The following is a 25451-nucleotide window of genomic DNA, read 5'->3' on the forward strand; positions in this document are numbered from 1 at the left end:
AAGGTAGTTCACTCTGTCCCTTTTCCTGTGATCAATTCCAGAGGTCCAACTCTTGAAGGCCATCACAGGGACTTGGGTTCAAATAAATGGGTCACCACCTTGATGACAAGAAATGTAAGCAGCTACTGGCACAAGAGAAGAGACCTCATAGAACTCAGACTCAACTTTTTTCAGCCTCTTCCCAAGACTCTGAGGATTTTTGCTGCCCTCCAAAGAGGAGAAGTACTCAGGGGACCATTTTCTAAAAATTTGACTTCTAATCAAGTCTCTAGGAACAGAACCAGTGAGTAGAGAGGCTGCTGCAATCTGATCACCATATCCTGACCCATCTTTAATAAATTATTTTTAAAACCTTCTTAATTAGTTGATTGAGGTAATGTATTTAAAATGTCTAATACAGTACCTGGTAAAGAGGACAGCCAATTTTCCTTATTTCTTTATTTTTGAACCATTACTCAGTTTGTTACTCCCTAATTCTCCCCAAGCCATCCTCCTCCCTTGGTCTTGCAGAAACCTCAGATATGGCTCGTAAGTATTTTTTTCTGGAGCACCTTGAGGCCATTACAGGGACAACAGAGCAATTTTGACCACTAGGGTTGTCTAGAAATGTTGTGTAGACCAGTTTTTCTCAAAGTGCATTCCTTGAAACGAGTCCTATGAGATAGTAGCAGGTGTTTAAAAAAAGAACTGTTGTGGTCAAGTAAGAGTGACAAATGTTGCATCAAATGAGATAGGTCATTTTATTGCAGTACATTAATGAACCCTAAGAGTGGAATCTATAATGCATTTCCCAGACTTATTTGATTATAGAGCCCCTTTGTAGGAGGCATTTTTGAGGAACAATTAATAACATTTTTGAAGCCACTGTTATGGGGAAAGGTACCCCTGATCTTGGCAAGACTGAGGCCACACTGACATAAATTTACACCATATACCATGAGTCTTTTTGCAAGTACCCTGGACTTGTAACCAAGCCCTGGCTATGCCACTGTAATCTGTGTGACCTAGACCAGTTTGCTTAACCTGACAAGTGCCATGTTGTAGGAAAGCAGGACTTACATTTCAGACTTGTAATTGACTACAGTTAGCTTTCTGACTGGGATATCTGTATAGAGGATAGATTATGGGGAAGGAGTGAGGTTGAATATTAGTTTGGAACTATGGTAATAATTTGGGATCTTGCTATATAAAGTGTTGTCTCTGAGCCTGCAGCATTAGCATCACCTCAAAGCTTGTTAGAAAGGTAGACTCTCAGGCTCTCAAGTCTCACTCCAAACCCACTGAGTCGGGATCTACCTCTTCCAAGATTCATATGTAACTCACATTCCACACTAAATTCTGAACATGAAGTTCTGGTCATGTGGTGAGCCTATGGTGGTAGCAGTAAAAAAGCAGAAAATGTAATTTGAGGGTAGAGCTGATGGGATTTCCTAATAGATTAGAAATAAAGAAAAATCATCAAGGTTGATTCCTTGGTTTTTGGTTGGAGCAACTGATTGGAGGGTGAAACTGTTTCTGAGATGTAGATGACTATAGAAGAAACATGTTGGAGAAAGAAAAACAAAATTTCTCAGGGGTTTCTTACATTTGTGATGGCTGTTACATCCAAGTAGAGACATCAAGGAGACCTTACAACATAAGCTCCTGGGTGCAGGGAAGAGATCCAGGATGGGTATATATGTTAGGAGTTATCTGCGTGTTGAAGGCACTTAGAGCCATGAGATTGGATGTAATTATCTAGAGAGAAAAGTTGTAAGGAAGGAAATGGTCTAAACAGAAGGCTAGGTTGAAGAGGACTGATACTAACAAATCAAAAAGAGGTGGACGAGGCATCTGCCAATGAGACTGTGAATGTAGCCAGGTAGGTAGAAGGAAAACCAGAAGAATAACTTAGGACTCTCCCCGCAACAATGAATAACAACTTCTCCCATCAGCCCATCATTCACAAGAGCCCCACCAGGAAAGTCATGGTCCCCAGGGCAGCGTACCTGCTCTCTCCATGGCCTCTTTGTTCATAATGAGTGTGTATTCATAAATGCCCCCAAGCACAGCCTCGGTGATGTAGTGGGTCCCAAAATCACGGAAGAGATCTCTGTACTCTCCGTAGCTGTACTCCAGGGGCAGCCGCTTAACTCTCTGAAGGAATTCGTAATGGAGCATGAGGCTTCTGGGTTTCAGCTTGTAATGTGCTACTTCAAGGTCAGAGCGCGCATGCAGAAATGTGCTTTTCTAAATGAAATACCAACATGGGAAAACCAGACCTTTAAAGTTAGGAATCTGGAACGAGAAGGTGAACTTTACAAATACCATCCGATGTTCTTGGCCCAGGGTCATCACTCTTATAATTCCTTTAGGATCCTTGAGGGAGGACAGACGGTCTCTATGACAAATTTTCAATTTTCATGCATATTCTGACATCCTGTTCAGCTTGGAAAAAACGGTTCTCAATTCGCCTCCTCACTGTATCGAATAAGGACTGAGAAGTGTAACAGAAGTGGGCATGGCAGGGAGCAGCTGGAGTGCTTGGGGCCATTCTGATGGGAAACAAAGGAGTGCTTTAGGAAGGCCAGCTATGGTAGGCATTGCAGGAGTCAGCACCACTACAACCAGCACATCAAACCCAGTGCCTGCTTTTGTAAATAAAGTTTTATTGTAACACAGCCACATACACTAGTTTACATACTGTCTGCAGTTGTTGTTGTCCTGTAGTGGTAGCACTGAGTAGTTGCAGCAGAGATCCTGAGGTCCCTCGAAGCCTAAAATATTTCCTACCTGGCCCTTTACAGAGTAAGTCTGGTAACCCCTCGATGTATGGGATAGCCTGAAAGTTGGTGATGCCAAATGAAATATGAGCCAAGAAAAAGGGGAAGGGTGGGAAACATCTGTAAGCTACAATCTGCCAATCCTAAATCCTTCAGCTTTATAAATCCATGCCAACTCTACTAGAGGTTATTGCTCAAGCTCTTCACCCTGTCTCCTGGCTTGCTCTCACTCCATTTTAGTCCAGCCCAGTGACTCATGATCCCCTTCCTTCTCCCTTGCCCCTCCTGCCTAAGCAGTCATCAGGTACTCTGTTCATACTCTGAATATTTTAGGTTACACCTCCTCTTGCTTGGGTTATTATCAAAGCTTCTCCCCGCCCCATCTCCCTTCTTTCTCTAGCCTGCCTTCAATGCCCAATTAGAATCAATGTCTTTAACTCTGACAATATTGGAATAATGTTCCTCTGGACTTAAAATAAAATGTGCATAGGTTCACCATTGCTTCCAGAATGAAACCACCTCCCTTGCTTTGAGTATGAGACCATCACAATCTGTCCCCCAGTGGCCTCTCTGGATTCAATTTCTACACACTTGAAGCTTTTCTCTCCATACCTTACTATTTTCTACCTACACACCATACATTAGAATTCATCCAATTTTCCCATGTTTCCAAACATTTCCTTTCATGATGTAATTATCATGTGCTGTTCTTTCTCCCTGAAATGTTCTTCCCTTCCTTATCTATCTGATGCACACCTATTTATCTTTTAAACCCATACTTGGCCATTGCCTCCTATTTGATACCATCCCTGAAGGTCCCAGACACACACTCAGCATTCCCTTTTCTAGCATTGCACTGCACTTGCTTGTATCTCCTTTAAAGCATTTGCCATGCTGTATTACAACTGATATAAACAATTAAGAATAATGTATCTACTTACTTCTTTACTGCTTCTACTAGGCTGTGAACATGAAGACAAGAATCATTTGGGTCCCTAGTCTCTAGGGGGAGTTGCCTAGCATAACGTTAGCATCCTATATCTGGTCACTGATTGTGGAAGAAGGGGTGGGAGGGAGGAGAAAGAAAAGGAGAAAGAGAGGGAGATAACAGATAGCATCCTTTGTTTTCCCTCCTAACAAGGTAAGTTCCTTTTAAATGGTACTATCTTTAATTGCTACAGTTTAGTCTTGAGTCATTCTGAGTCTAAAGATGGAAGAAATAGGCTCTGCCTCCAAGGAGCTCACAGCCTCTGCCTCCAAGGAGCAAATGGGAGGTGCAGGACCCATTTGCTGCTGGTTATTATATTGGCAGCAGACACCTTTCTGAGTCCCTCAGTATGTATTTTTGCTCATATGAATCTATATTTCTCTTTCATATGCCCCTCTGATTAATTTTCTATTAAATCACACTCAAGTTAAAAACTCTCAGAGACTGGAGAATAAAATGCACCTCCCCCACCCTGGGATTCGGGGTTGCTCAATTCTGCCTGTCACCTGCTTCTTCCAACATCCTGTGCCATTGATTCCCATTCTAGTTACTCCCCTCCCATCAAACCACAGGGTTTCTCCTTTACATTCTGGGCAATACGGAGCAGGCGATATAATTGAATTAGTATTGTAGAAACATTTCTCTGCCAACATGTATATGTGAAGGAGCAAGCTGGGAGACAGACCATTTAGTAGGGCAGAGCAAGAGATGAAAGGGCCTGGGTTAATTAAGGTGTAATAGGAGCCAGAGTGTATAAAACCAACCAAACAAAAACATTGGAGTGTAACATTGAAGGATCTGGCGACCAACAGATGTGGAAATGAAGCAGGAGTGACAGCCACAAATGATTCTGCAGTTCTTAGCCTGGAAAAGATGAAGATGGAAAAATGCCACTAACACAGATTGAACATTTAGAAAGAAGAAGTTGCTTTGGAGTGTCAGCAAGGCATCCAGGTTAGATGCTCAGAAGAGTGGGTGGAACAGTTATGGAGATTTACAGAAAGCAGTTGGAAGCAGTGGTAAAGGCTCATAGCTTGTCCCTGTACGATGATCATTTATGTACCTAATTCTGAATTGTACTCTACATCTTTTTTTGTTTTTTAGAAAACAGAAAAGCTCCCACAGTGGGAGGAGACCCAAGGGGGTTGCCCTTTATCCCACATCTTTAAAATAAAATAAAATCTCAATTCAAAAAAAAAAGAAGAAGAAGATGAAGCTGGACATGGTAGCTTATGTCTGTTATCTCAGCACTTTGGGAGGCAGAGGTGAGAGGATTGCCTGAGACCTCATCTCTACAATAAATAAAAAAAAAATATCGGTTGGGTGCGGTGGCTCAAGCCTGTAATCCCAGCACTTTGGGAGACTAAGGTGAGTGGATTGCCTGAGCCCACAGGTTCAAGAACAGCCTGGGCAACTTGGCAGGACCTCATCTCTACAATGAAAAATCAAAAAATTAGCCGGGTGTGGTAGGTAGCGCATGCCTGTAGTTCTGGCTACTTGGAAGGCTGAGGCAGAAGGATTGCCAGAGCCCAGCAGGTCGTCACTGGGGTGGCCGTGAACCTGCCACTGCACTCCAGCCTGGGTGACGAAGTGAGATTCTCCAACTCAAAAAAAAGAAGAAGAAAAGAATAGGGAAAAAAAGAGTTAATGTAAGACCAAGTTATTTTTTTTGTGAAAAGATTTCAAAACAACAGATACATAGTTGGTTGTTAGGACTAGTGGTTATGTGGAATATAGATGCATCTGTGGGCATGCAATTTCAAAAGAATCCATATGTTATGGTTTATATGGTCCCTCCAAAACTTGTGTTGAAACTTAACTGCTATTCTAACAGTGTTGGGAGGTAGAAGCTTTAATAGGTGATTATGTCATGAGGGTTCTGCCCTCATGAATGGATTAATGCCATTGTCTGGGGGTGGTTATTAAGGAAGTGGGCCCCTGGTAAAAATCTGACGTTATGTGTGTGCTTTCTTGCCATGTGGTACCTTCCACCATGGCATGACATAGCAAAAAGGGCCTCACCAGATGTGGCCCTTCATTCTTGGACTTCCAAGTTTCCAGAACTGTGAGCCAAACAAAACTCTTAGCTTTATAAATTATCCAGTTTGAGGTATTATTTTATAGCAGCAGAAACTAAGCTAAAACAATTTATTAGTTTAAAAGCAACAAAAGGATACTTACAGTATGAGAGAATCGCTTGGTTCTGCTAATATAATGTCTGCCTTGACCACTTGCACTGTTAATGCCAAGTTCAAATATTCCAGTGACTTTAAAACCAAAACTGAAACTAGACATGCCAGTTGCATTCTTTATGACATTGTGTTCAAAATCTGAGTATGACTCATATTCTGTCAGTGCAAATTCATATTTTCCTTGGGTCTAAAGGAATAAAAAAGAAAACGTTTATTTTATTTGATTCAAATCAGTTCAGTACAAGTCATCAGACATGCCCTTTTCTCACTATGTGCCAGATACTGGACTAGATGCTCTGGATACAGAAAATTCAGGGCCAATTTGTGATCCCACCCTCACGGTTCCTGATCAGTAGATCCAGACCTGTTCAATACTTGGATTGAAACTCAGAGGTTGGTGTCTGATTTGGATTTCGACTGGTAGAAATCCAGGAGGACATTCTGGGTTATGGGTTCGGCTCAAGCAAAGGCATAGAAGTGGGGAGGGGCAAGGTGTTTTCTAGGAGCTGCAAGGTGGAATCAGAGAATGCAAGAGCAAGGAGAGAGGGAAGATGTTGTGAGAGGATATGCTGGCACCAAAACATTGAGGTTTCTGAACTTCGTGTTCTGAAATCTGGGCTTCATCCAATGATGAGCTAACAGAGGAAGTGGCTGAGCCTCAGGAAGATCATTTGGGACAGCATGGTTGGATTGCAAGACACAATTTGGAGTCAGAGAGACAAGCCCTTGTAGAGGCTGTATGTGCAGATGACAATTGATGAGAGTTTGGTCTGAGGCAATAAAGGGGACGAAGTGGCAAGAGCAGGAAAGTGCCTTAGAGAGAACTTAGGGGAACCATTTGCTAGAACATCAGTATTCATCCTCTTGTGACAGGGAAGGGCCAAGAGTACTGCCTCAATGGTCCTGAAGTCCAAGTTCCATGGACTTCCGAATGTCTGCAATTCTCAGAAGAGGCAAATACTTCAGCTGCTGCAGAAGAAAGCAGAAGTGATTTGGGAAGTGTCTGCAGTAAGGCTGCTGAGCTGCACTGTGTCACTGCCCCTCTCTAGTCTTTGTCCTTTTCTAGACTGTGGGCAAATGACTTGGCCTTTCTATGCCTCAGTTTCCTCCTTCCACCTGGCTGTCACTTACCTGTGGCGTGTAGCTCTCCACATTGTATGGCTTCCTAAACTTCGTGTTCAGGATATAGTGAGGGGAACATCCTCCAGCATAGTACCTATGATCAAGAACCGGACCTTCCAAACTGTTTGTGAACAAATTTATCCTGCAAGGAAGGCATAGAGATGGTGAAGAGGTTAGGGTTTCAGGTTGTGTGATCTTGATTGGCAGACTCTGTTGCATGAAACCAAAAATGTCTTGGCACAGCATTCAAAGGCCCTCAATGTCTGGTCCAAACCAACTTTCCAGCTTCATCTGTAGCCACTCCCAACCAGGACTGCATACCCTGGTCCTCCTCAGCCATTAGAGAGGCTTGCTCTCGCTCAAGTCTGTACTGCTCCTATTTCGGTCAATACTGTACCCTGGGCCCAGAATGCCTTTCCAGTTAGTCGCTGTTTTATCTCTTATTTGTCTGTCAAGATTGTGCTCTGTAGTTACCTATGGCAGAAAGGCTTCACTGACACTTGTGCCTGAAACTCCCACTGCAGCTGATTTAGAGACCCTCACAACGCCACGTGCTTGCCCCATCATACATTTATTGTTCTGTGCTGTTGCAGATTTCTTACAAGAGTGGGATAGATAAACTCATAGTCTTTGGAGGGAGACACCTCAGTTCAAATCTCTTTTCTGCCAGTTACGTCCTAAGTGACCTTGGGCAAACCAGTCAAGCTCTTTGTGCCTCGGTCTCCTCATATGCAAAATGGGGAAGTGAAAATACTATCTCATGGGGATGTTGTGAGAATCACATATGTGATTTTTTATGGAGTGCTTAAAACACTGCTTGGGCCATGGTAAATGTTTGCTATTTATGTGTCTGTCACCTCCACTATATCATGTACTGTTTGATGGTGGCAGTTTTCTTAATTTCTGTACAACCTCATTATGAAATTTGCTCACGATAATTACTATTTACTGAGAGTTTAATTGGTGACAGACATAGTTGTGGGTGGTTCCGTGACTCGTCTCATTTACTGTGCCTGCAGCCCTGGGCATCAGATGTTATTATCTCCATTTTAGAGAGGAAGTTCAGCCTCTACTCAGACATTATTTCTTACTGCCTCCTAAGACCAGCCTCCATTTTGACCATCTTTGACTACTAAAAGTTCTTTTTTTGTTGTTGTTGTTGAAAGGGGCTCTGTCTCCTATCAGCTTCCAGTTGTTTTTGTTTTTGTTTTTGTTGTTGTTGTTATTTTTTAGATTCAGAGGTTACACATGTGTATTCGTTACAGGGACAGAGTGTGTAGTATTGCGAATTGGGTGGCTTCCACCTGTTGGCCTTGGTTCTGTTCCTCACCGGAGCTGTCTGGGGGCTCTTCCTCAAGACAGGCTTCCACATATTATAATAATGCATGCTTATTGGTTTTATTTAAGAAATATAACATGTGCTTACTTTGTAGAGGCATCATTTTAATCAGTTTACATATATTGGTTCATCTAGTCCTTATGAGCTTTAATCCTTATGAGGTAGGCATATTGCTATCCCCATTTCACAGATGAGGAAAGTGAGAATAATCGACTAGCCCAAGGCCTCCCTGCCAGCAGCAATGGGTGAGGCTGGGACTCGAAGTTTGACAGTCTGGTTTGAGAGCAGAGTTCGTATTCTTCCCACCACACAAGCTGCCTCTCACTTTGTTTGTGACAGTCACACTCACTTATTCAATCCTCACAGAACTTTGAAAGAAGGATACGATTAACATCCTTCTACAGATGACAAACTCAAGTCCCATATAAAGTGCCTCCCTCAAGGTCCCCAGTGAGATGCTCCTTCTGTCCCCTCCTACAGAGTCGAGGCAGACCTCAGTACTGGCTCTGCTCACCACCCTCTAGCTGTGTAACTCACTCAGTTCTTCCAAGCCTTGGTTTTTGTGTCTGCAGGGCAGGGGTTATGATAACTAGCTTATAAGGTGGTCCTGAGAAAAGCTCCACCCCACATGAAGAGTCTCTCTCTCTAAAGATAATCTTTAATGACTGAGATTTGATGTTTGTTTAGGAAGAAGTCTATTCAGGTCACTCTTCCACTCCCCAGGCTGCATTACATGTGATGCTTTTTTTTTTTTAAATTAAAAGATAGGATCTTGCTCTGTTGCCCAGGCTGGAGTGCAGTGGCACAATTGTGACTCACTGCAGCCTCAAATTCCTGGGTTCAAGCAAACTTCCCACCTTGGCCTCCCAAAGTGTTAAGATTATAGGTGTGAACCACCTTGCCCAGTCTCACATATGATGATTCTCAATGTGTCTGAAGGGAGTGCCTCATTTTTCTACCTTCAGGCTGAGAAGCTGCAAAATGTGGCAGAAAAGTAGGGTGAATGTCAGGCCAGTGTGTTCCCTTCTGAATTTGCTCCTCTGACCTTGCCAGAAGATTGGACCAACTCAGAGATCCCCAGAAGCTTGAAACAGACTGTATTCGCATCCTGGAAATCCATTCCTTCACTGACTAATTAGAAGCCTCTCCTCTCGGCCAGGACAAATACTGGCAGCTAGGGACACAGAAATAGATAAAATCTATGTTGCAGGTTGTCAATAGGATTCAAGAGGAAATGCTTAGGAAGCACCTAACACAGTCACAGTGCTGGAGTTAAAAAAGCTTTCTCCTAAGCCCTCATGCAGCAGCCTATGTGGTTTCCATGCCCAGCTCCGTCCTGGTGTCCCTCACCCAGCCCTTCCAATTCCAGATCTTTCCATGGGACACTCTCCTGCAGCAATTGGAACTGTTCTCAAAGAGCAGCCAGACACATCACCTACACTACAGTTTTTTCTCAGAAAGGAAAGAGAGGACCTCTGTTTCTATCAGCTCTCTCCCTCTCTACTCTCCAGAATTCTATCTAATGTTGTGCCTACCCATCTACACACCAGAAATACAGTAACTTACCCACTAGCCAGACGGCCGATTGCCCAGTATTGGTCCATTTCATGATGACATTTTTTATAAATTCTTCTGCAGTTTGCCTCATCTGACTGGTCTCCACAGTCATTGTCCCCATTGCAAAGAAGTCTGCGGTTCACACACCTCCCTGGAATGGAGAAAGGGTTTTACCTACAACCACAAGGATGGCAAGATAGTATAAGCACCTACTAGGTGCCAGACATTTTGCTGGGCCTTTAATGCTGTTTTAATTACTCATCATGTATCCAGATTGGTTGTGGCACTCACAGTTTATTCCTCAATTTTCAACTTCCCCCAGGGAAAAGAGGCCAGGGTTGTACTCCCAAAAGCACTTTGAGGGAGGTTGATTTGGAATCATTCTGTAAGGGGAGAGGTGGGAACAGGGAAAGTGTGTCACAAATAGGGGCCAGGTGACCAGACAGGAGGACAATCTAGACTCCCTCTTTCAAGTTGGAGAGAGGAGGTGAGATTGGAGGATCCTGCAAGTAGTTCTAGCTGGGCCACCTTTCATGTGCTACTTAACCTCTCTTCCTCAATTTACTCATTTGTAAGATAGGAAAGTCATCATACCTATCCCATAGGGTTGTTTTTGATCATTTAAATGAATAATAAAACAGTACTGACCGCACCCAGGAAGTGTTGAGTGTTATCATTATTGTTGTTAGTGCTTTAAAGGACCAAGAACACAGTGGTAGAATATATTTGCTATAGGTTTGGGACTTTTGACTCTTTAATCACAAATTATTTCCATCAAACCACACCATCTTCAACACCATAGCCATTTGGACCGTGGAAAATTATTTGTGTTGCTTTTGCTTTCTTTAACCTTTTTCCCTTTGATTGATTTTCTTTCTCATTTGTATATTGTTAGGAGATAAAGCCCATAAAACAGGTGACCTTGTTTCCTTAGATGCATCTGGTCACTTTTAACCAATGTTCTTGGAGTGTTAACAGCAGAAAAATAACAATCTGGTCTTTAAATGTTTCTCAAAAGGAGTTTAAACTAAATCCTGCCTGAATAACCATTATGGCTTTGGTCAGAATCATGGAACACTGGCCATAATGAGTACATGGATACACTGTAAAAAACGTATCTCAGATTTATTGGATGGAATTCTGCATTTGCAATCAGCCCTAGAAATTGTCCTAAGAATCTCTAACTCCTTCTTAAAAGATCCCCAGGCACAGTCCACATGGCTACAGTAAATACAGATAGTTGCAACTCCTATCTAGACCATTTGGGTCTAGATATTCTTATTTTTCCAGAGACTTGAAGAAATAGAGAGGCATACATTTGCTTGGAGTTTCTAAATGAATACGTTGAAAAAAATAACCGTTCATTTAGTTTTGCAGCAGGTGATTATTCATTTGTGCACTCTGTCTTCCCTTCCTCATTCTCTCCCTACCCCCTCCCTTTTGTATCTTCCTTCCTTTGGTTCATCTATCCATCTGTCCTTTTTTTCTTTCTTTCCTTCTTACAATCAGTCATTTTTACTGACTACATCATGCATCCTGGACTTGGTGATGCAAAAATGCAAGTGACAGGGAATATCTTTGCGAAGACTCCTCAGAGATAAATGATGCTAACCACCCTGTTTAACTGTTTTAGGATTTGTCACATTGTATTCAACCCAAGGCCTCTGAGCGAGCTAGCTGAGCTAACAGTCTCCAAAGAGCTTTCATATCCATGATGTCACTTGAAGCTTTCACATCACCTAGTTTTCTGTTGAGGGAACCAAAATACAAGAAGGTTTCGCCTGGTCAATAAGTCAAGATAAGACGTGACCCAAGATTTCTGACATTAGCATGCATCTTTTTGGTGTCCTTAATGTCAAGGAATGTAAGTCTGAGTACTCAGATTTCTAACTGAAGCTCTTCCACTTATCTGTCATATGATCTTGGGCAAGTAACTTCTCCAAGTCTCAATTTCTTGTAAAATGGGGGTAAAATAATATCTATATTATGGGGTTATTTTCATGAAATAACACATGCGAAAAGGGATCAGAGGTTTGAGGACGAGGGGACCTCCTGACCTGTCCCATGACCCTGATCTTGAGCCCCAGGCATGGCCCATCCTCTTGCTCTTCACGTGCCCTCTCCTCATTTGCAGGCTCCCCCGGCCCACTCCTAATGGAGTCATACCTGTCTGTGCACACACAAAACCTTCACATCGCACTTGACTTCTGCATGGTCTGCTGGTAACACAGTCTTCAACTTCCTTGTCAAAGAGGTTGCACGGTTCCCCGAGGAACTGAGAGGGCTGTAGCAAGTAGGCATGCCTGTACTGTAGCAGAGAAAAGCAGGGTGAACTAAGGCAGAGCCGACAGGACCTCAGATCTGAGGGATACCTGTGCAAATGGGTCTCAAGCCAAGACTTGGGCTCCACAAGAGCTTTGAGGTGTCTGATTGCTGCTGCCTCAGCCCCTCGCGCTTCCCTCACTAGGTACTCTTAAGGGTCTATGTTGTGATTGGCTGTTTGTCTGAGGGGCTCTTCAGCTAGTCTGCGAGCTCTCTGAGGGCAAGGATCTTGCCTTTGATTTCTGCATCTGCAGTGACAGTCAAGATTTGCTGGATGTGGGAAAGACATGGGCTTTGGAGTCAAAAGTTAGTAAGTGGGCACTTTGGGAGGCTCATTCTGGGGTGGGAGGATTGCTTGAGCTGGGGAGTTTTGAGACCAGCCTGGGCAGCATAGCAAAATTTGGTCTCTACAAAAAATTCAAAAAAACTAGCCTAGTGTGGTGGCACGTGCCTGAAGTCTCAGCTTCTCAGGAGGCTAAGGTGGAAGGATTGCTTGAACCCAGGAGGTCAAGGCTGTGGTAAGCTGTGATGATACCACTGCAATCCAGCCTGGGTGATAAGTGAGATTCTGACTAAAAAAAAAAATTAGTAAGTGGACTGATGTAGCCAGTTGAATAACAAATAATAATACTAATAACCACAATAATAAAATCTATTAGCTTAATTACTCCAGTGGGTTGACTCAAATATTCTCATTTATGCTGGGAGGCATAAGTATATTATAAATGACAAAGCATGAGCTTTGGAACTACAACTCAGTCTTATACTTTCTAGTCATGTGATATTGGACAATTTACTTAACCTTTGTGACTCTCATCTGTAAAATGGGGATAATGAATTATCTAAATGTATAGTTAGGGAGTTTAAATTATGCACATATATATCATCTTATTATGTTGTCTAGTACTGAAGGAATGAAGGATGTACGTCCTAAAATATGCCAGATTCGTATACTGATTATTTAGAGTTGAAAACATTAGAAAGGCTAGGCACGGTGGCTCAAACCTGTAATCCCAGCCCTTTAGGAGGCCTAGGTGAGAGGATTGCCTGAGCCCAGGGATTCAAAACCAGCCTCGGCAAGTTAGCGAGACCTCATCTCTACAATAAATAATAATAATTAAAAAATCAGCCAAGCAAGGTAGCATGTGCCTATAGTTCCGGCTACTTGGAAGACTGAGGCGGAAAGATCACCTGAGCCCAGCAGGTCGATGCTGGGGTAGCCATGAGTGTGCCACTGCACTCCAGTCTGGGCAACAGAGTGAGACTCCCACATACACACACACAAAAGAAAAGAAAAGAAAAGAAAACATTAGAGAAATTGCAGTTGCAGAAAGTGCTAGCTAACCTGTCTCCCCTTGCATGAAGCAAGTCATAAAGATTCCTCTGGGATGTGTTCTCTCCCTGTACCAGAGAAAGAAAATAACCCTTATCACCAGAGACTGGGAGTCGGGAGCTGCAACAGACTTGAAAAGCACCCTTAACGAAGTCTCCCTTATCTTCCACTAGTTTTATACCCTGTCTCTATCTCCCAGCGACTCCTCTAGAAATTTACTGCCCTTAGCCGGATCCCCTCTGTCCTATAATTTCTTTATAAATGTATTGTTCTTTGTCTAAAAAGTATGAAAGCATCTTGTTTTGACCACTTCTTCAGACTCTTGTAACAATCCCCATGTACATGTAAAACTAATAACATGTGTATGCTTTCTCCTGTTGATCTGCTTTGTGTCAATATGGTTTCCAGATTCAGCCAAAGAGCCCACATTGGAGCTAACAGTGTCTTGGAGAGGCTCTCTGGCTCTTCCACAGTACATAATTAACACTCAATTTCTTGAACTTTGTTATCATTAATGATTTTTAGAAGTCAACATTGCTAGATCGCTTCCTTCTTGTTCATTTATTCCAAAGTATCGACTGAGACACCCAATGTTGAAAAAAGTAGGTGGTATTATTGCTTTGTTTTCACTCAGAATCATGTTCTCCAGTCTGCCCTTGAGAAGGTCACACGTGGCGTTGTTGGACCCCAGGCAGCAACAAGAAGGAACAAGAGTTCCATGAAGGGAAGTACAGAGTGCTCTATACACTTGTGGGGGATCCCTCATGCAAACTTAGAAGATGGTAGAAGGTTTTTGAAAGGAGTAACACCTAGGCTGAAACTTGAAGGCTCCAGAGGGTAAGTGACCAGAGTGGGAGGAAGACATAGACACGTTCAGGTAACACAGGGTCCTCCAGGCCTCCCGAAGGTAGATTTAGTGTTTTATCCTTGGGCAAGGAGAAGTCACTTCAGAAGAAGGAACTGATCGGATTTGGGTGGTTTTCACATGTTTGTTGCAGGCAAGTTTTGGTGCACAAAAAAAGAACAAACAGGGCTAGCTGCCCCTTTGCAGAATGACATTTTAACAAGGCATAGTTATTCCTTACATCTGTACTTGGGGCTTTGGAAATCCAAAGAAGAAATGTTGATAACCATCACCCATGCACCTTTGTTCCTGCAAAGGGGCATTCTTCCTGAAAGGCAGAGCCCATCAGAGCAGGGACAAGGCCTGCCAGGAAGACTGTGAGGAGACTCACCCAGGCTTCAAAAACAAAGTAGGCTTTATTTGGACACAATGGAGGAAATACATCTTCCAACCCAAGTAGAGAGGTCTTGTTGCATCCCTGCTAGTGACCCTGCAGACGGGGGGATGGCCAGCTGGGAGGAAGTCTGCAGCAAAGTCAGAACAGGGAGCTCTGGCTGGCTGGCCCATGCTGAGTCTTCCTGGTTTATGGTGCAGATGAAGCAATTATCCAGATAATTGGATCAATGCTGATAACTTCAGCAATAAAACCTACTTGGGGAATGGAATGATCCTGCTTGGGTCTCTCCATTGATCCAATTAACTTCGTAATTGTCCTGGGCCTACTTCCACAGCCCCTTTAGGGTCTCAGCCCTTGGTTGGTTTGGTTTCCCAAGGAGCTGGGGAAATAGCCACCATTCTCTTTTCTCTGACACATCTGCTCTTCTCAGAGCTTGGATCCTGGGTCAGCCCTCCTGTGGCAAGGGAGGCTGAAGGACAAATACTGCGGAGACTCTGTGTGTTCATTGGTAAAACACTAGACAAAGAGCCAGGGGCCTGCATTCAAAGCCTGTATTTACTACAGGTAAACCCAAAAAATCACTTACCTGCTCTGATTCTGTTCACCAAACTAATGGAAAGTGTAACAGCAATCTTTTCTTGAAAGAGACCACAAAAAATAGGAGACCAAACACCAAATATTTATGAATCATCTATTATGTGCCAGGAATTGGCCTACACACTGAAGATGCAAAATTGGATCTGCCTTCACGAATTCACTGTTTAGTGAAGGCAAAGAATAAGCAGTGTGGTGTGACAGCTGGTAGGATACAGGGGTATTGGGGAGCTATCGCAGCTTGTGAAGGGTTGCCTTACCTAACCGGAGATGGGCTGAAGAGGAGTCAAGGAAGACTTCTCAAAAGAGGTGGCTCCCAAACAGAGTTTCAAACTATGGGTAGGCATCAGCCAGTGAAGGAAATGCAAAAGGCCACTTTTGCCTGAGTAAGCAGCATGAATAAAGGCCCAGACAGAGTGCATGGTCAGAGTAGGGCAAGGGGTCAGTGTGTTGGCGATGTTGGCCAGGTAGGGCATGGGGACCCTTGACTACCAGGAGTCTGGACTTCATCCTTAGGGACACAGGTAGACTGAATTGTTTCCAGCTGGTGAAAGACAGTTCAGACTTACACTGTGATGCGGTGCCTGGCTGCACCATGAAAGATGGATTGAAAGACCAGATTCGAGGCAGGGAGTCCAATTAGGGAGCTGCTAGAGTAAGCAAGGATGGATGTGCTTGGAAAACACCTAGGGACCAAAGGAAGGACCTGATTGCTACCTGGGAGAATTAACTAAATCAGCCAATACTTATTGACGGCCTACTATGTGCCAGGCACTGTCAGCAATGTATCAGTCAATCTTGCTGAGAACAAGGGCTCCCGGTATCTTTGAAGCTCTCTGAGGCCTGGGTACATACCCTTTTCTTCTGACAGGGGTCACATGTGGTCCAGGAGGACCAGCTGGACAGCTCACAGTCAATTGGCCTCGGGGTCACATCCACACTCCGCGTCTGTCTGCTCCTAGCGAAGCTCTTGTTGACAGCATTTGACTCAAAGGAAGGCAGCCTTTCACCTCTAAAATGTCATCATGAGAGAAGGGAGTCAAGAATCGGAAGGGAATTAAGTATACATCCAAACACCTCTCCGTTCATTTAATAAATACATATTTGCTTGCTAGTGAAAGGCTATTAGTTTACATTCCAGTATAGGTTAATTCATCTAACAAATATTTATTGAGCCACCAGTAAGTGCCTAAACATTATGGTCAAAAGAGTATTGAACTTGGACCAGACGATAGTCCATTAGCAGCTGGGTGATCTTGACTCCGTTTTTTAACCTGTATGAACTTCACTTTCTCATCTACATAATAGGGACAATTATATCTACCACATAAGGCTATTTCTAGGATTAAAAATTATAGTATATGGAAAAACACTTTATAGACTCTAAGTTCTACAACTACGCAGGGAATACAACCACAGCTAGATGGACAATCTTAAGCAACTCATTCCCCATCTCTGGGCTTCTATTTTATCCTCTGGAAAATGAGAGGTTTGTACTAGATTGTCTTTAAGGTAACTTTTTGTGTTAAGAGTCTATGAAACATTTTTCAAGAACAAAAGATACTCAGTTTATTGTGCTATAGGGGATACAGAGAAATGCAAGACACAGGCTCTGCCTGTGTCACAGTTTGTTTCAGAAAAAGAAAAAGAGAAACATGTCTCACATCCTAACTCTAAGAGGCTGTACCTGATAGGCAAGGTTTTTCAGCATGCAGACCCCAGCTGTGCTTTAGGATGTGTGCAGACTGGGTGGGATTCAGGAGAACCTGGTGGGAAAGAAGCAGGAAGGAGGCTGGCGAGCAGTGTCAGTGAGGGTTGTGAGCCTGAACCACCATAGTGGCCAAGGAGAGGACCACATAGAAGTCATTTCTCAGGCGGAATAGATAGAAAGTGATAGGTAATTGGGTTGGGTGCGGTGAATCAAGCCCATAATCCCAGCACTTTGGGAGGCCACGCGTTCAAGGACAGCCTGGGCAACTTGGCAAGACCTCATCTCTATAGTAAATCAAAAAATTAGACGTGGTAGTGCGCCTATAGTTCCAGCTACTTGGAGGGCTGAGGTGGAAGGATCACCGGAGCCCAGCAGTTGATGCTGGGGTGGCCATGAGCATGCCACTGCACTCCAGCCTGGGCAACAAAGTGACACTCCAACTTAAAAAAAAAAAGAAAGAAAGCGATGGGTAATTTGATGGCAGAGGGGAGTGTTAGAGAGAGGAAGAGCTTAGGTGAATGTCAGTTTCCAGTTTGAGTTTGTGGTGGGGCAGAGAATATGACAGAAAAGGAAAAGACTTGTTGGGGAAGATGTGAGTTTTGGCTGGGGCATGCTGAGTCCGGGGTGCCCCTGAAACACCTACATAGCCTCATTCCATGAATAGTTCCTATATGGGTTTGGAGCTCAGGAAGGGAGATTTGTGCTAATGATAGACATTTGATCATGAAAATCCATGGAAGAGAGTGAGATCGTTCTTGAAAGGAGAAGCAAACCAAGGATAAGCCCTTGGGCAACATCAGCAGACCAGGAGAGATTGGGGACCTGCCAGTCCAGGGTATGATTGTTCTTTAGAGGTGTAAGGGGTGTAGGGGTGAGGTCTGGGGCTGCGGAAGCAGCAGACATCTGCAAAGCAGTCAAGCTACCTGAGCTTTTGAAATACGTCTAGAAGATTAGGCAATGTTTTTTGTGCAGTTCTTGGCATACAGTGGACATGAGTGAATGAATGCTCGTGCTATGTATTTTTAAAATCTGCCTGGGCCTCCAATTTCCCAAATGTAATATGATGGGTATATTATAATTCTTATTTTTTCCTGCATCTGAAAGAGTATATCACACTGTAAGTTTTTTTTTTTTTTTTTTGGTAATCTGTGTTCCTTTCCAAAACAAAAAAGGAAAAGAGAGAGAAGGAACGAAGATTTACTGAGCACCCATGATGGATGTGTCAAGGTTGTGCTAGGTGTTTACACATTCAATCTCATTCCATCCTCATAGCAAGGCTAGAAGGCAGCTCTGGAGTATCACCACCTGGACGGAGCAGGGAAGTGACCCAGAGAGACAGTGGTATGTCCATTGTCATACAGCTGGTGTGCAGTGGCATTGGGATCTGAACAGAGGTCTGCTCAACTCTAGAGTATGTGCTTTGCCCATTGCCCCATGCTGCATGGAAGGGAATCGGACCATACCAACTCCACCAACTCCCTCTGGTCTCTTTGTAAGGGCCCCTTCATCCCTGTATCCAAGATTGAGTCATTAGGGAGAAGAACATCACATAGTTTTTACCATCTCAAATACACAGGATGCCACTCCAGACAAGGTCATTAACAATACATTCTCACTTGGCAAAAGTTCTAAAAAAGAGGATAATAGTAACTATGGTGAAATCCATGTCCATGACTGCCCCAGAGACCAGCAAAAATCAATTGCCTAGTAAAGCTGGATCTTTAACGAAAGGTCAAAGACTCTACTGAAAACCACAGGTGGATACTTTAAAATGGTTACTGGAGGCAGGATGCTGCACACCAGCGGGGGGCTTCAGAATGTGTTCTTATCTACTAATTTGCCAGGGTTTGACAAAACAATATTGTCTGTGATTTGGCTTCGCCTAAGTATGTATTTGACAGCTCTGCAGGGTACCCTCTTCCTATTTCAACTACAAAGCAGTTACACTGTGTTTTTAGCAACTATCAAACCAACTCCAGGGCCACAGTTGAGACTGAGTGGATAAGTAATGTGCACACTAACTATTAAGAGTCACAATTATTTTCCTCTCTGAGATTTGAAAGCTTGCTAATGGGCAAGATACTCACTTATAGAAGGAACTTGGTAAAAAGTAGTTATAACTACCAGATCTCTCATTTTTGTACCCAATTTTCATTATGGAGGTGGCAATATAATGAAGTAATCAGCAGAAATAAATAGTATGTTTGTAAATTACATTGGATGAGATGTGTGTGGTTTATTAGTACTACAAAATGCAAATCTGAAAGAATGGCTAGCATTAAATTGCAGCTATAATTGTTGAGAAAGACAGAAAGCCACATTAAGGCCAGTTTTCATCAGGGCCTCTGTGTATGGTTCCAACACCTGCCTTTCACCCTTATGCACTTCCACAGAAAGAAAACCAATGGACATTTTCACAGAAAGAAAACCAGTGGACATTTGGCCAACTGACTGGATTTCTGGCATTTAAAATCTTCTGTAGCTTTTTTTTTTTTTTTTTTTTTTTTTTTTTGAGTCAAAGTCTCACTCTGTTGCCCAGGCTGGAGGGTAGTGGCACACTCATGGCTTGACCTACAGGCAATCCTTCCGTCTCAGCCCTCCAAGTAGCTAGAAGTAAAGGTGAGTGCCACCACGCCTGGTTAATTTTTTAATTTATTGTAGAGAGGAGATCTTGCCAAGTTGTCCAGGCTGGTCTCAAACCCCTGGGCTTAGGTAATCCTTTCACCTTGGCCTCCCAAAGTGCTGGGATTACAGGTGTGAGCCACTGCACCTGGCTTCTCTGTATTTGTTAACAATGAAAAATTAGCACTTCTAAAGAAGTACAAAAAATAAAAATAAACAAACACTCATGTACTCACACCCAGATTGGCAATTGCTAACATTTTTACATACTTCCCTCAAGTCTTTTTTAAAAAAAGTTTTAAAAACTACACTTTTTAATTGTAATAAAGTACAGTTATAATTTTTTGCAATTTTTTACATTACAAAAAAAAGCCTTTGCACATTTGACACCTGCATTTCACAGCAACCTCAGTTTCATTTTCCTCCCCTGCTTCAGGGGAAGCTTTTGCCATGAATTTGGTGTGTATCTTTCCCATTTTAAAAAAATATGTTGACACATGTACACTATAGTATTGCTTGTGTGTGCTTTGCTCATACTATAATGCTATTCTGCAACTTGCTTTTGTTGATCAGCATTGCTTTTCTCCAGCCTGGGCAACATGGTAAGACCTTGTCTCTATAAAAAATTGAAAAAGTAACTGGGCATGGTGGCATGCCCCTGTAGTCCCAGGTACTCAGGAAGATGAGGCAGAAGGATCACCTGAGCCCAGGAGGTCGTGCTGCAGTGAGCCCTCATTGTGCCACTGCACTCTAGCCTAGATCACAGAGCAAGACCTCGATTCAAACAAACAAACAACAAAAACAAAATTCATTTCAGAGGCCTAGCTTTGTTGATTCATAAAGAGATCTAGTTTATTTCTTTCTTTTGTCTGCATGTTCCATCATAGGACATAAATTGCATTTAATTTATTCTGCTTCTTTTGGGGGGATATTCATATTTTCCCAATGATTTGCAATTGCAATTAATGCTACAATAAACACTCTTACACAAGTCCATGTACATGTGTTCCTTCTACTTAGGTGGCTGGCAAGGAGGGACTTTTCCTTGGGGTGCGGAGAATGCTGTAGCTAGCATTAGGACACATTTCACCGGGCCCAGATCTCCCACTCTCCTCCTAACAGGCGTCTCTGATCAAAATAAAGATGGATCCACCCAGTACAGCAGGATTAGGTCAGCAGTAAATTGCGAACCATCAGCTTATATAGATGGGGTGCGTCAATACATTTTGACTTTCGGTAGAAATGCCCTGACACAACAACTTTCTTGTCACACACAATTTGTTAGGCAGCTGCATCCCCTTCGCAAACAGCATCCTTTTTCTTTGCTAGAAGGGGCAGCTTCTGGGTGGCAGGTTTTCAATTTCTCTTCTCCCTGTCGTTTGCTGTGGTAGACATGAAATTTAAAGCAACATCCAGGGCAAGAAATGTGTGGCCAGAGATAGAGATACAGCGTAGAAGGTCAGCAAGTCAGGCACACAACTGAGGGGGAGAGGGGACAATGCACTAGCGAGAGACAGAGAGATGCAGAGTAAGACGGGGGCTCTGGAACCCGAACAAAAACCATTTGAGCCCATATTAGGTGAGCGGCCTTGACAGGCTCATGCTCTCTCAGATTCTCAGCTGTTTCCCTCTCTATGAAACTGTAAACAATAGCACCCCAAATAGCTGTAAGGATTAGAGCTAATGTTTCCAAGTGCCTTGCATGGGGTGGCAATCAATTATTGACAAGTCTTATAAAAAGGGGGATGATGATTTATCTGACTTGAATACAAGAGTAAATAAAAACAAAAACAAAACTAACAAACAAACCCAAACTCTCTTAGCTAATGCAAAGGTGGTCTCAGCATCTTCTATTCCAGAACTGAAGACCATGCTTCTACTTCATGCATGGCATTCAAATACCTGCCAGGCTTGGGACTGCCCATGGGAATCCTGGGTAAGAGCCAGACAGTACACCTGGATTCATGTGAGGGTTTAAGACTCACTACACATGAGTGAATCTCTTCTGCTCTCAGAGGATTGGTTTGTTCTTCCACATCATGAGAAGAGGTGACCCCCACCTCATGACATTGCTGAAAGGATTCAACAAAGATTAGATACTAACCCACTGGAACCTCCACTCCCTACATCACAGTGGACTTCCTAATACATAATCTAATCTTGGCGCTCCTTTGCTTCAAGTCCTTCCATGGCTCCCTTCGCTTGGAGGATACACTTCAAGGTCCTTACCTGGTGCTCCAGCCTCCCCTGACTCTTCCCATGACCTGACTCCCGTTCTTTCCTACCCTACCTCATCCTTGCAGCTCCCTGCTGTGGCCCGTGCTCAAGGCCTACTGAAGTGCCCTGAAGCTTCTGGAACATGCCAGCTCTCTTACACTTCCATGTCTTTGCCTACCACACTTTTCCACTCCCTAGCTATTCCACAGAATGAAGACAGGGGCTCCGGGACACCTAGTCATATCTAAAAATTTAGCTCAAGCACTGTCTCTTCAAGAAACCTTTGCAGACCCCATGCCCAGAAGAGTTAATTACTCCCTCCTTGGTAGTAATTACTTCCCAGCTGCACCATACCATGGTTTGCAATGGAATTCACAGCATGTGCTCACACATTGACATTCTTTGTGAGGCCATGAAGTCTTGTATCTTGTTTATCTCTGTATCCTCAGAGTCCAACAGAGGGCTTTACTCAGGGACACAGTGCTATAGGTAAGGTTGTTGCAATTCGCTTAAGACCTCTTTGCTCCAGACACATTTCCTTGGGTCCTGAGTACTTTTCTGTGTACACATAATATACACAGGGACGTCCTTTGCAGCTTAGTTATTACCTGGGCTAAGTCGAGATTTCTGACCATCCTAATAGCTATTACTTATGGAGTACCCAATGGGGAGTGAGTAAATACTCAGAGACTTTTGGTGCCTAATGGGATCTGAGTAGTTAGCAGAGCTGAGACCAGAGGATGTGTCCCATGGGTATTAGATACTCCTCACACTAAGTGAGAGGTTGTGCTCAGATAGCATTTTTGGACAAAGCAAAAGGAATGGCATTCATAGTCTGTCTTCCCACAGAAGCGCTCGCTAGGAGGTCTGGGACACGTGAGTGCTTCAATATCTCACCGTAGGGTTTTTCGTGCACCTGCAGGGACCCCAAATCACCCCGTCACTGGCTCTTCTTTCACTGGAGCCCAAATTTGAACACCCATAAGATATTTTCTCTAGTTCGTTTTGCACCCTATTAATGGAGACTAAAAATGATGAAATAATCAGCTAGCATTTCACTGCTGGGAACATCTGGAGAATGCGTGTATGTGTGTGAAGGAAAAAGAGAATTTGGGGGGAGAAAACCTGAGAATCCCGAGATTTGGGGTTGGTGAGCAGGTAGAGGGGGTCTCTCTCACTTATTAAAAACAGCTTAGGAATCAGCTTTTCCCCCCTGTGCACAACAAACTTTCTTTTGCATAATAAATCACACTGAGGTTTCATTTGGAATACAGAACGAATATCCTATTCTTCTCAGCATGACAAAATATATTTAAACATGTCAGTTTCTTACAGGAACTTTTGTTGAAATCAGCCCCCTGGTTCTACAATAATTTGAAGAGAATTGTTGATATTATTTTAATAGATGCATGCAAAGTTCTGCAAGAGATGTCCTCCATTCAGTAGACATGTGACAGAGAGATAATAGTATTATGTGGCTGCACCTTCCCTGTCATATTATTGATCAGGGAATCACCAATAACCAATCACTTACCTGGAACCAGGCAAACTGAGACAGCCCAGGACAGCACAGAAAAGAAATAGCTTCACTGGTGCCCTCCACACCCACATCCTGGAATTCTTCATTTTCTCTACATGACAGGAGAAGCCACCAAGGCTTCTATGTTCATGACAAGTTTGCCCAGGGAGTGTCATTATCAGCTTCTGTCCCCAAGTGCAAACAGCTCAGCAAAGTAAACAGAAAACCATCAGTGACTGGAAACTGCTTAGACTTTGCACAGATGGAAAACTTACCTGAAACTCTGGAAACCAATGAGAATGATGGAAGACTCTGCAGCAACATCGTGTTTATTTGTCTGTCACAGCCTTTGGGGTCAGCCACTCAGAGAAAAGGCTGTTAGCGAGGCAGTAAGGACTGTGGGTTTGAGGTCTAGACAGTCTGAGTTCAAGTACATTTTCTGCCTCTTGTTAGCTTTGATGTCATGGATGGGTTGCTTTACTTCTGTGCCTCAGTTTCCTCATCTACAAAATGGTGAGAATTAAATAAGCTGATAGAACGAAAGCACTTAGAATAGGCCCAGGTAGAGCATTCAGACATTTGAGCTATCATGACTAAGTAGAGTGCAGGCTTTGGAATCAGACAAGTCAAGGTTTAAATTCCAGATTTGCCTCCTTCTAGTAATGTGAGTTTGAGCAAATCAGGAATAGGCTGTGGGGCTCTAGAGACCCTTTACCTGAGCTCAAACTTCTTCCATATGATTTACCAGCTGTGTTACCAGGGCAAGTTGCTCACCTTTTCTGAGCCTAGGTTTCCTCATCTATAAATCAAGGATTATAACAGTACCAACTTCACAGCACTTGTGTGAAGATTAAATAAATCTAAATAGTCACACTCTGATCATTGTCTGGCTCTCTCTATAAGAGAGCTGATGCTTTATATTTTCTTTTTAAAGACGAAGTGTCGCTAAGTTGCCCAGGCTGGTCTCGAACCCCTGGGCCCAGGTAATCCTCTGGCCTTGGCCTCCTAAAGTGCCGGGATTACAGGCATGAGCCACCACACCTGGCGCGAGCTGATACTTTTACTGACTGCCTCTGACTCTGTCTCCTCATATGTGAAACTGAGAAGACAGTGCCTACCTATCAGTGTTAGGAGAGTCAGACCAAATACTAACTGTGAAAATGTTGCACGAATAGGCGTATTCAAAATAACTATGAGAATAGTTAACCAAAATGTGTTATTGCTGCTATTATTATATAACTTAAATGGAGTTTCACTATAGTTAGGGGGAGATAGCTTCCTTGACCTTGTTGGGAAGTGATGTGTAGCAGATGACTGGTATAGATAGATTTAACATTTGTCTCCAACATTTGCTAGCAACCCTGCAAAGTCACAAGTGGCAGCAGCACTTGTGAGGAGCTCAGTAAATGCCTTTGCCCTTCACCCATCACCTCTCCCACCTTCAAGGTCAGAGGAGACCCGCTGTCTTTCTTCTAGAGCCGAACATAGCTAAGGCAGTTGTCACTCAAGTCTGATGAGTCAACTTGTTTTATTTGAACTGGGAAGAGGACTCCCACCTCCTTCTTTTTCTTGTTCTGAATAGTTCACAGATTAACCTACAGTCCTTCCCGGTTAACCTGGATTGAAGGAAAATGTCACACCAAGTGCTCTTGAAGTAGCATAATCCAAGCAAACGTCCACCTTGCTCAAAATCACTAGAAGTGCTTCCTAGAATATGCGTGACCAGATGTGGGATGGACGTTTTCACATTTCCAGTTCCAGCCTGGACACAGAGTGTCAGCCCTGATTCCTGACCTGGAGACAGGGCCCACTCTACCTATGGCAAGGAGCACAGGCGTGAGAGAGAAGCACTTTGCAAACTCAACGGCAATATGCAAAAAAATGACGGAGGCTCTCAAACCTACCTTCCTGAGAACCACCCCTGACTCCCCA

At 43.4% G+C, this 25451-nt stretch overlaps 1 protein-coding gene across 2 annotated transcripts in view; it reads right to left on the reverse strand.

The window, feature by feature from the left end:
* The window catches only part of C8B (complement C8 beta chain), a 38416-nt gene extending 14593 nt beyond the window's left edge, over positions 1-23823 (reverse strand). Inside the window, exons 1-7 of one of the 2 annotated variants that reach the window (XM_008053051.1) lie at positions 23535-23823; positions 16306-16462; positions 12127-12268; positions 9970-10111; positions 7074-7206; positions 5932-6129; positions 1989-2229 (exon numbers count right to left, since the gene is read on the reverse strand). In XM_008053051.1, the coding sequence (XP_008051242.1) occupies positions 1989-2229; positions 5932-6129; positions 7074-7206; positions 9970-10111; positions 12127-12268; positions 16306-16462; positions 23535-23695 (1174 nt within the window). In that variant the 5' untranslated portion in view covers positions 23696-23823. Of the gene's footprint in view, positions 1-1988; positions 2230-5931; positions 6130-7073; positions 7207-9969; positions 10112-12126; positions 12269-15832; positions 15874-16305; positions 16463-20758; positions 20781-23534 lie in introns of those variants that run through there. The other variant, XM_008053052.1, reaches the window with a different exon arrangement.
* Positions 23824-25451: the final 1628 nt, after the last annotated feature.

This window comes from Carlito syrichta, unplaced genomic scaffold (genome assembly GCF_000164805.1).
Source record: "Carlito syrichta isolate Samal-C Ts95f unplaced genomic scaffold, Tarsius_syrichta-2.0.1 Scaffold287800, whole genome shotgun sequence".
NCBI classification, from domain to species: domain Eukaryota; kingdom Metazoa; phylum Chordata; class Mammalia; order Primates; family Tarsiidae; genus Carlito; species Carlito syrichta.